Source organism: Carcharhinus amblyrhynchos, chromosome 1 (assembly GCF_965287045.1).
Source record: "Carcharhinus amblyrhynchos chromosome 1, sCarAmb.v2.hapA, whole genome shotgun sequence".
NCBI lineage: Eukaryota > Metazoa > Chordata > Chondrichthyes > Carcharhiniformes > Carcharhinidae > Carcharhinus > Carcharhinus amblyrhynchos.
The window spans coordinates 157,577,717-157,589,782 of record NC_137324.1 but is presented as its reverse complement, the minus strand read 5'-3'; the positions used below and the strand labels follow the sequence as shown (position 1 = coordinate 157,589,782).

At 44.3% G+C, this 12,066-nt stretch overlaps 1 protein-coding gene across 7 annotated transcripts in view; it reads right to left on the bottom strand.

Moving 5' to 3' along the window:
• Nucleotides 1-12,066, bottom strand: part of LOC145346724 (ETS-related transcription factor Elf-2-like) — a 129,962-nt gene that overhangs the window by 25,659 nt on the left and 92,237 nt on the right. For all 7 annotated transcript variants that reach the window (XM_080194381.1, XM_080194371.1, XM_080194418.1 and 4 more), the window contains one exon: nt 9,556-9,669. In XM_080194381.1, coding sequence (XP_080050507.1) covers nt 9,556-9,669 — 114 coding nt within the window. The remainder of the gene's footprint in view (nt 1-9,555; nt 9,670-12,066) is intronic.

Sequence of the window (12,066 nt, the reverse complement as noted above, 5' to 3'; positions counted from 1 at the left end):
AGATGCGACATTGATAATTGTCATGTCATTATCAAATCGCATTCCCAATTATTCATGATGTAAACACAGTACGATCCACAGGGTGAGGCAAAATGTTCGATTATAGCACTCATCGTAAGAGGCATCATTGTGTCTCACTTTTGTAATTTTTAATAGCCCAAGACATTGAGTTCCCGGGTACAAACGGCATCAAATACATCAACAGTAGAAGATTCTTGAGCTGGCAATATCATCATTCCCATACACTCAAATCATGAGTTAAGGCGATGTATTCTCTTACTTCTTCCAAGGATGGTTCTAACTGCACTAAAAAAAATTACAAAAACCACCATTATTCTCAATATGCAATGTCCTAATTTTGTTTTCTTAAATTAATTTTATGGGATATGGACATCGTGGGCTAGGGCAGCATTTATTGCCCATAAGCCTTCTTGATCCACTGCAACCCATGTGATGTAGGTACACGCACAGTGCTATTAGGGAGGGAATTCCAGGATTTTGATCAAGCAACCGTGAAGTAATGGCGATATATTTCCAAGTCAGGATAGTGAGTGACTTGGAGGGGAACGCCAGGTGGCGGTGTTCCCAGGCATCTGCTGTCCTTGTCCTTGGTGGTAGCAGTCGTGGGTTTGGAAAGGGCTGCCTGGAGGAGGTTTGGTGAGTTCTTGCAGCATATTTTATAGATGGTACACACTGCTGCCACTAAGCATCAGTGGTGGAGGGAGTGAATGTTTGTGAATAGAGTTCCAATTAAGCTGCTGCTTTGCTTTGGATGGTGTTGAACTTCTTAAGTATTGTTGCAGCTTCATTCATCTCGGCAAATGGAGAGGATTCCATCGTACTCTTAAATTGTGCCTTGTAGATGGTGGACAGGCGAGTTACTCTCCAGAATTCCTAACCTCTGACCTGCTCTTGTAGTCACAGTATTCATATGGTTTGTCCAGTTCAGTCACTGGTCAACGGTAACCCCCAGGATGTTGATAGTGAAGGAATTCAGTGATGGTAATGCCATGAATGTCAAGGGGCAATGGTTAGGTTCTCCCTTGTGGGGGATGGTCATTGCCAGGCAATTGGGTGGTGTGAATATTACTTGCCACTTATCCAGGCTTGGGCTGACATCTGTCCAGGTCTTGTTGCATTTGTAAAACTTGAACATTCCTTCAGCTTTGAATAGTAAATCATAGAATCCCTACAGTGCCGAAGGAGCCCATTCGGCCTGTTGAGTTTGCACAGACTCTTCAACGGAGCATCTTATACAAGCCCACCTCTGTAAGCCCATGTACTTACCACATCAATCCCTCCAATTTAAACACCTTGGGATACTAAAGGGCAATTAAGAATGGCCAATCCACCTAACCTGCACATCTTTGGATGGCAGGAGGATGTTGGAATGTAGCCAATGATAACATTGGATTCGTTATAACGTGACCAATGGTAATATGCTGTGAGAGTCAGCTGACCCAGTAGACTACGTAATCAATCACAAAATGATGTGGTGGTCAGCTGACTCAGTAGAAAGAATCACAGGGAACTTGGATGGCCCAGGGTATGGCCTCACGTGTTGGCGTAATTAAGTTTGGGAATCACGGGGAACTTGGATGGCCCAGGATGTGTCGGCGTAATTAAGTTTCTTTATTAAACCTTTCTCTTTGATTTATTTGTTGGAGTAAGTTTTTGTTTCATTTTATGGCTAGCAACCGAATTCCTTCTGCTGGATGAACAGAGGAAATGGAGCACCCAGAGGAAACCCATGCTGACACGGAGAGAAGGTACAAACTATGCACAGGCTGTCACCCAAGGCCAGAACTGAACCTGGGTTCCTGGCGCTTTGAGACGCAGTGCTAATCACTGTGCCACCATGCTGCCCAGTAACTCTGGCTAAAAGATGTATAGTTTCTTCCAACTAATATGAACAACATTGTTGTGGACCTGACTGGAAAATCAATAAGCACAAAGAGGTAAATTTACCATTTTTAAATGGCCAGATTTGATAATCACTATTCCATTAGGCCACTAGGTGCCCCTGCAATGGAATTTCCCACTGTAAAGGGAGCAGCTATAACCAGTTATATATGCAACTCTTCTGTAATTCAACCAGCATTTACACAGCTCATAGGCCTCTCACAGCTCAGGAAGCAACCAGAACTCCAGCCTCGCTGCATGGATAAAGATAAGCTTTATTTTTATTATTTATCTTGATTTGTAAAAATCAGAATTTTGCCAGGTCAGAGTTTGAGGTCGATCGCAATTGCAGCCCACAACTGCCTCCTCACATCTGGATACCAGGCCCTATTTGCTCTGCTCACTTCACCCAGCCCACCCACCCGACCCAGACAGCATCTTGCATGCAGGTTTGAACAATTCTTTTTTTCAATTAAATATAAACCCTTATTTCTAAACACTTCCCATTAAAATTTTGCCAGACTCCTAGCGACATCCCACTAGCCCCTCTACAGAGTTGGAATATCTTTAAAAGTTTATTTGTTAGTCACAAATAGGCTTACATTAACACTGCAATGAAGTTACTTTGAAAATCCCCTAGTCACCACATTATGGCAGCTGTTCGGGTACACCAAGGGAGAATTTAGCATGGCCGATGCACCTAAACAGCACGTCTTTCAGACTGTGGGAGGAAACCCACACAGACATGGGGAGAACGTGCAGACTCCACACAGACAGTGACCCAGGTTGGGAATTGAACCTGGGTCCCTGGCACTGTGATGCAGCAGTGCTAACCACTGTACCACCATGCCAACCTATTTTGTAGCCTAGGCTCTTTCCTCTTTATAACTTTATCATCAAATGCTACCTCCCATCTCTAATCTACCTCCCCGTCGAATATTCTAGCCTGGCCTTGTTCACTAAATAATCCCCAGTGCCTTCACAGCAATGTTCTTGCTAGGTTGTGTGGACGGATGTGGCTGCCAGAAGGATACATAGCAAGTCTTGCTCTGTGACAGATACTGCCCACGCACTGTGGCTAAAGGGACAACTATTACTACATATTCAAGGGAACACTGCCTCTAACCTCATTGCGACTCAGAAATATACTTGACCTCAGCCAGAACATCAGTTCTCAGCAACTCAGCTGCTCTTTACATAAGGCACTTTGTAATTCACAGAATACAAAAGAAAAGCCATCACAGATTTATAATTAGAATCAGAAAATCCCCTTTTTCCAGACACACCCACACACGCAAGTTCCAAAAGCATCGATTTGAATTTTTTTATAATAAATTTTAGCACTCAATTTTCAAATTTTGAAGAAAAGCATAAAGTGCTAGAAGGTAAATAAATCACTTCATCAATACAGTAACTGGTGCACACGGAGAATTTCGGTATCCTACACAATTAGGCTGTACACTGCATTGTAAACTCATGACCAATTTCAGAATCAGAAGACAAGTAGCATAATGGATAGCGCGATGGCTACAAAACAACAAATAGGGAATGGTGGCTATAAGTAGTTATAAGACATAATATTATTAGTATCACAAGAAGGCTTACATTAACACTCCAATGAAGTTACTGTGAAAACCCCCTAGTCGCCACACTCCAGCGCCTGTTTGGGTATGCTTGGGGACATCACAGGCGTCGGCACATCCAGAGTGTTAGCCTCATACTGGAAGACCAAACTGCCTGATCACTGACTCTCCCCTACCAGGTAAGCAGCAATGGAAATTCGGCAGCGATATTCTGCAGGGAGCCATGCTATTTATATCACCAATTTTGATTTGGGAATCGAAAATAAAATTTGTAGATGACATCAAATCGGACCATATAATTAACGCCAATGATTACTTTGACAATATATACAAGACGTCAGGAGAATGGATGTTTAGATGGTAAATAAAATTTCAATGTAGCCAAGCAAGAGGCAGTAGGAAGAATAAGAATTCTTTTTATTCATTCGTGGGACATGAGTGCCACTAGCTGGCCAGCATTTATTGCCCATCCCTAGTTGCCTGAGGGCAGTTGAGAGTCAACCACATTGCTCTGGCTCTGGAGTCACATGTAGGCCAGACCAGGTAAGGACAGCAGATTTCCTTCCCTAAAGGGGCATTAGTGAACCGGATGGGTTTTTTCCCCACAATCGACAACGGTTTCATGGTCATCAGTGGATTCTTAGTTCTTGATGACAGTCTAAATGTGGTAGAGAGGCAAAGGGATCTTAAGGCACAGATTGGCAAAGCATTAAAAATAGCAACACAATTTAACTAAGCCATGTAAAGTACAAATAAAACAAAGGAGTATAGGAACAGACTTGAAAAGAAATTGTGTTAATACAGAGCCTTAATTAAATCACAGGTTGAGTATACTGTACACAATTCTGGTTGCCTTAGTGCAAGGACACATAGATACTGAAAAAGGTGTTGTCAACAATGATTCATGAGGATTACGTAAGAACTGCAGGTTATAATCGTCAGGACAGGGCTGTACAAGCTGGAGCTTTTATGGCCGAAGAGGTATCTTTAAAACTGTTAAACAATCTGGTAGAGAAGACGTAGAGAGATATTTTCCACTTCTGAAGGCGGGGAGAGGGAACCAGACCCAATATGTGAGGTCATAAATAGAAGCTACTCACTATTAAATCCAGTAACTAATTCAGAAGAAACCTCTTTGCCCAGAGCGCAGTTAGAATGTGGAACTTGTTACCAATTGGATTAGTTGAGGTAAAGAGCATAGATGTTTTGTAAGGGAAACTAGATAACAGCATGAGAGAGAAAGGATATGCTGATAGGGTTCAGGAAATTAGGGTGGACGGAAGCTTGCGTGGAGCACAAACACTGGCATGGTTTGTTTCGGTGCTGTGACTGGTGTGCGATTAAAGTTCAGTTCACAGCACACAGCTCTGAGAAAAACAGCAGGTTTAACCTCTGGCATTTGAGAGAGACTGACATCTCTAAGTAAAACCATTAATGCAGGAATTAAAGGCACAAAAGGCAATTCAAATCGACAAATTTACTGTTGTGAAAGATGTAGTTCTGACTTTTTTTCCTCCCAAAATCTTTACTTTGAACTGTGTGTTAGAGTGCGTGTGTGTGTGTGTGTGTGTGTGTGTGTGTGTGCGCGCGCGCGCGTGCGTATAGCAGAGGCTGTTTAGCGGGCTCCCCACTGCGTGCACGGGCCTCCACACCTACGTTTTTTGGAATCATCAGCTCTGCGCTAGAAATCAGCACGGAGCCAATTTAAATATTGAAATCCTCATTTGCATTCAATCAGCGGGCCACGGACTGAAGTCTCCAGGGTTCAATAGCCGCACCAGTCCCCCATTTCTCCAGCCCGTACAGAAGCCACTGAGATCTCCCCCCTCCAAGTCATCAGATGTAAAAACAAAAAAAAAGGGGAGGATGCACCCTGGGCAATGCCAGCCTGGTCCCACCCAATGGGTAAACTGGCAATGCCCAAGGGAGACCCTGACACTGTCTACCAGGCACTGCCAAGGGGGCGAGGCGGGGGGGGTCCCCCGCTGCCACTATACCAGAGGATTGCTGACAGAGGGTGGGAAGGGGCTGGCCATCCAGTGTGTGTGATTGGGGGAGGAGGGTGAATCAGGGCTTGCCCGGAGAGGTGGTTGGAGTGGCAGCGATGCAGGGTCACGGAGCTAGCCAGCAATCGGGAGGCTGGCAGAGTGGGGCCAGTGCACGTGCACTCATCTCCACTCTGACAGACGTAGGCACAGTGGCCCACTCAGTGCGATGTTGCAGGCCCCTCCAGCAGCAATAGGCCCCTAGATTTTCAGAGTGAATCTGGCTAGGGCACTTTGCAGCGCTCAGAAAATGTGGAAGATTCAATCTGAAAATCCCACTTAAAAAAAAAATCGGCAGGAGTTACTCCTGCTTTCACGCGAATTTGGCATGTCAGATTTTTTTTGGGAGAATTGCCCCCAAGAAATTTATGTTAATTAGGATAAAATGGCAATTCAAAAGTGTTTTTGAACCATTTGTATGAATGTAACAGTCAGGCTCCACAAATCCAAGCGATGAATTTGCAGTGGCAAAGCACATTGCTAATGAGGATTATAATGGAAGAAGTTGGCTTTACAGTGATTTTAAGTTGCAACCGTGAATAGAAATTGTTATCACCACCGGCTATGATTAGTGGGGTATCATCAGGATCAGTGCTTAAGCACAGTTTTTAAAACTGTGTCAATGACTTAAGTTTATAAAGTTGAAGTATTATTCACAAGTAGGCTTATATTAACACTGTAATGAAGTTACTGTGAAAATCCCCTAGTCACCACACTCCAGCACCTGTTCGGGTACACTGAGGGAGAATTTAGCATGGCCAATGCACCTAGCAGGCACATCTTTCGTACTGGGGGAGGAAACCAGAACATCCGGAGGAAAATTTCACAGACATAGGAGGACATGACACACAGATAGATGACCCAAGCCGGGAATCGAACCCGGGTCCCTGGCACTGTGAGGCAGCAGTGCTAACCAGGAGGGATCGAGTATAATACATCCAAATTTACCAACAATATAAAGTAATGGGAAAGTAAGTTGAGAGGAGGATACAGAGGGCTGCAAAGGAATATAAGCTGATTTAGTGAATGGGCAAGTGCATGGCAGTTGGCATATAACGTGAAGAAATGTAGTTACCCAGCTTTGTTGGAAAAATATAAAGCAGATTTTTATTTTAAATAGAGTGTGTCTGGGAAATGTTGGCATTCATACTGGGTACTGTGCCAACTAGAACTCTCCAGGCAAGCCCCGATCTACCCCCTCACCAATCAGATGGTCAGCCCCATCCCCTCTGCTGAATCACAAAGTTTACAAACAGCATGTAGTTAGGGAGGCAAATCTTATGGTAGTTCTTCATTGAATCCCTATAGTGCAGAAGGGGCCATTTGGCCCATCGAGTCCACACTGACTTTCTGACCCCATATCTTACCTAGGCCCTCTCTTCTGCCCTGCCCTATCCCTGTAACGCCACACGTTTTATCATGGCTAATCCATCAAACCTACATATCTCGGGACACTAAGGGGCAATTTAGCATGGCCAATTCACCTAACCTGCACATCTTTGGAGTGTGGGAGTAACCCTGAGCACCTGGAGGAAACCCACGTAGGTAAGGGGAGAACACGCAAACTCCACATAGACAGTCACCCAAGGCCAGAACTGAACCTGGATCTTTGGAGCTGTGAGGCAGCAGTGCTAACCACTGTGCCACTGGGGATTGGAGTATAAGAATAGAGAAGCTTTACTGCAATTGTATAGGTCCTTTGTGAGACCACATTTGGAGTACCATGTACCATTTTGGTTTCTTTAGCCAAAGAAGGATAGAGAGAGAATAGAACAAAGGTTCACTAGACCAGGAACAAGGAGATCTTCCGGTGGAGGGAATCGCATATTATCTAGACCTTAATGGGATGAGAAGTGATCGCGTTGGAACACAATGATGGGAGGGTGTGTCTCTTGACTAGAAAAGCTAGACACGGAGACACTGTCCCAGAATAAGGGATCGGCCACATATGCCCAAGAGCAGAACAAATTTAATCAATCAAAAGGTTGGGGACCTTTTAAATCCAGTACCCTAGAGGGCTGTGAATGCTCAAATCATTTGATATATTCAACAGATATTATTTGGTACCAAGGGAATCAAGGAATATGGGAATAGTACTGGAAGGTGCAGCTTGAGATAGAAGATCAGCTATGTTCTCATTAAAGCAGGAGCAGACTAGAGGGACCAAATGGCCTCCTCATGTTCTTAATACAGAAGAATTTAAGGTCAAAATGTGAAAACTGTATTATCCATGCTCACATAGGAATTCTGAAATATGAAATGAAATAGGAAGAATCTTCAATAAATTCCCTTCAAAAATGGCATCTGACTTTCAATTTTAAATCTTTGCCTACATCCTCAGTCCTATTGACATTTACATCTTTTAAAAGATGTACCAAACCAAAAGCACCTATCACAAAGATGCTGGAAAATCTCAACAGGTCTTACAGCATCTGTGGAGTGAGAATAGAGCCAGCGCTTTGGGTCTGGGTGACCCATCGTCAGTGTACCTATACTTTGATGGTATGCCACCACCCAAGAATAATTTGATTATTCATTCATGTCACAAGTAGGCTTACATTAATACTGCAATGAAGTTACTGTGAAAATCCCCTAGTCGCCACACTCCAGCACTTGTTTGGGTACACTGAGGGAGAATTTAGCATGGCCAATGCACCTAACCAGCATATCTTTCAGGCTGGGGGAGGAAACCGGAGCACCCAGAGGAAGCCCATGCTGACACAGGGTAGAACATGCAGAGTCCACACAGACAGTGACCCAAGCTGGGAATTGAACCTGGGTCCCTGATGTTGTGAGGCAGCAGTGCTAACCACTGTGCCACTGTGTGAGGAGCCCCTTAGCTTGTATTTCTGTCTCTATGTCAACCAGACATTGGCTGAAATCAGTCACCCTCTAGATCTCTTTACCACCCCCCAACCGTCCTTTCTTCGGACACCGACTACGCTTCAAGCCTCATCAAGCTTAGTTTCGCTCAGACAACAGGTGTTCCTGGCTGTCAAATCCATCTCTGAAGTCTCTGACTCGCAATTCATGAAGTGTTCCCTCTGAGTTAAAAAGGTCACCGAGGCCAAAGGTCACCGAGGGCAGGTTCAACCCAGCATCTCTGGTTGGGAGCAGCGAACATGGGCCCGGTTGGTTCAATTGCACTCCAACTTCTATCTCGGAACACAAGAGGGGTGGAAAAATATTGAATCTTCTAACCAAATGCTTATTAGGGGTTGACAAGTAATTTTGATCAAAACTTCAGTCATTTCTGACCCAAGTTAAAAATTACAAAATAAAGCAAAAACAAAATCAAGCGCCCCAAAAGTACTTACACACAGAGATACCTTAAGTCAGACAAGTACTGCAAACGAGAAGCTCTCTTGTGGTAGTCCGCAGAAGGCTCCGATAACCAACGCACACTTTGCTATAGATCTGAACGTGACCTCACCAAGACCACTCTCCAGCTTCACAGTCAGTACTGTGAAGTTCCAATTTTGTGATCTGTACCCTGATCTTGTGGAACGCTTTCCGGAATTACATCCCAGGGGGAATTCAGGGGATAAAGAGAAGAATTTCAGTGACACCAACAGCTTTCTGGTGAGAACAATTCAGCACCAGGATATTTTCCTTTTGTCGGGGGTCGCACAGTAGTCAGCACTGCTGCCTCACAGCGTCAGGGATCCCGGTTCAATTCTGGCCCCGGGTGACTGTGCAGAGTTTGCACATTCTCCCTGTGTCTGCATGAGTTTTCCTCAGGTGCTCTGGTTTCCTCCCAGTCCAAAAACGTGCGGGTTAGGTGGATTGGCCAGGCTAAACTGCCCCCGAGTGTCAGGGGGATTAGCAGGGTAAATGTGCGGGGTCACGAGGATAGGGCCTGAGTGGGATTGTTGTGGGTACAGGTTCAATGGGCTGGGTGGTCTCCTTCTCCACTGTATGGATTCTATGATTCTAAGGATGTTAACCTTCACAGCAGACCAATCATAAGCAGTGTTCAATAAAGAACGAGCTTGGGAAATGGATTCAAAAGGTTGGGTACATACCGCTGCTCTTGTCGTCCCTCAGGCTGGTTGGAGAATCCATATGGAGCAACGCTTCTGCTGCCTCGATAGTCTTATCTGTGCAGTGGACATGACTGCCATGGACAGATGCTTCCACTATGAGATTAGAATAAACAGTATATTAACAATTGAGATCTTAAACCAGCAAAATTCTGGAGACTGACATTTTCAATAAAATTGAAATATTTCTATTATTGACTTGTCATTGAATACAATTGTTGACATACAATTAATAACACTAAAGTTTTTTTTATTACTGTCACAAGTTGGCTTACATTCACACTGCAGTGAAATTACTGTGAAAATCCCTCAGTCGCCACACTCTGACACCTGTTCAGGTACAGAGAGAGAGAATTTAGCATGGCCAATACAGCTAATCCAGCACGTCTTTTGGACTATGGGAGGAAACCGGAGCACCTGGAGGAAACCCACACAGACACGGAGAGAACGTGAGCTTCACAAAGGCAGCAACCCAAGATGCGAATCGAACCCAAGTCTCTGGCATTGTGAGGCAGCAGTGCTAACCATTGTGTTACCAAGCCACTCCAAGAATCCATTACTTCCCTTTTGTGGGTGTGCCTACATTTGCACGATGGTTTCATTTTCATGGCAATTGCTTTTTAAAAAAAACTAATTCAATAGCACAAGCGGATGTAAAAGTAATCTTAAAACTTCCACGTAAGGGGTCGAATCTGTATTATTTTTCTGTCCATCGGGTTTCCTGTGTGTGGGAGACAAGGAACATGCAAAACGCATTGGCTGGTAGGTGAGTGAATGGATCAGTCAAGGTGATGACTGATCCCTCACCCTTCTCCTCCCCTCACACACGATCCTCTAACATCAACTTCATGTTCCTGTCCACTTACAGCCAGGTCCTGATTTACAGTCTGCCTGTTGGATGACAGCAGATGCAAATACATTACTGTGCAATCCAAGTGATTTGGAAGGAGAGGACCAGCTTGTGAGGAGTACACCATTAAAACTGCAACCTTTGTTTCAACATACTCCGCAACTGGGGATGGTTGGTGAAGGGTAGAATATGACAGTATACCGTCAGTCAAAAACTACAGTTCTTTCGCTTCTGGGAACTAGGTTAGAATCCAGACTAGACAAATGTCTTTAGGCGGTGTCTAATGAGCATAATCCACAGGGAGTACAAAAGATGCCCAGCAAGATTGGTACTTCCATTTAAGAAGTTACGTGAATGACTGATGCCGTTTGGGAAATAAGAAAAAAGGCATTTGGGACCTTCCGAGGAATGAGTGCTAAATAATGGACTGCTTCTGGATGCTGGAAGTAGAAAAGTCAGGAATTTTCCAACAATAATATCCTTCACCTGGGCTGAGCTGAGAAATAAAAAAAAAGGTAGAAATAAGTTTCATCTTTACGCGGCTGAAAAAGAGTGCTACATTAAATAGCAAAAAGTCTCACAACACCAGGTTAAAGTCCAACAGATTTATTTGGACTTTAACTTGGTGTCGTGAGACTTCTTACTGTGCCCACCCCAGTCCAACGCCAGCATCTCATCATTACATGAAACAGAAGTTGACCCTCGAATTTCGAGCGATATATATGCACACACGCACACGAAGACTGGAAACACTTGAAATTCTGCAACACAAAACAAATTAGATGTACAAAAACAGAGAGCGATCCATGTTTGTGAAGCAAAATCTCACTGAATCTATTTATGTTCTGCCCCATACAATGAAGTAGTGACCTTCCACCGACAGCGCAGGAAATCACAGTATTCAATAGTTAGAACGCAGAGAAAAATCACAGACAAGAGTCAAGCTGCAGATTTAACAATTCAGAAACAGATTTTAAAAAGCTGCCATTAAGGAAAAAGACTTTTGCTTTTGTCTTTGATCTATGTCAAACATCCTCAAGGGGCATCCATCCACACACAGGACACATCTTCAAGACCGGTTTTAATTATAAACAATTGAAAACGCAAACTCCAAAAGGAAATATACTGCAGCTGTTAATGGACTTCAACTCGGGGGCCCACTTCAATAAAGGCGACAGCACTGGTGGTGCAATTCCAGCTACAAGTCTAAGAACAAGTGTGGATAATTGAAACAATATTTACTGCAGGTAGATTAACATTGCTGCCAAGATCATCATTTGAGTACGAGTAAAGCTAGCCAAGCTGAGGCCAAAATGCCAGACCCATTCCATTGCCTCCACCACCGCCGAAAACACAAAATGGCGAAGCGGCAAGCGAGGGGGAAGGTAGTCCCTACTTTATTGGGCGGCAGAGTAGCACAGTGGTTAGCACTGCTGTTTCACAACTCCAGGGACCTGGGTTCGATTCCCAGATCGGGTCGCTGTCTGTGCAGAGTTTGCACATTCTCCTTGTGTCTGCGTGCGTTTCCTCCGGCTGCTCCGGTTTCCTCCCACAGTCCAAAGATGTGCGGGTTAGGTTGATTGGCCGTGCTTAAATTGCCCCTTAGTGTCCTGAGATGTGGAGGGTAGAAGGATTAGTGAGTA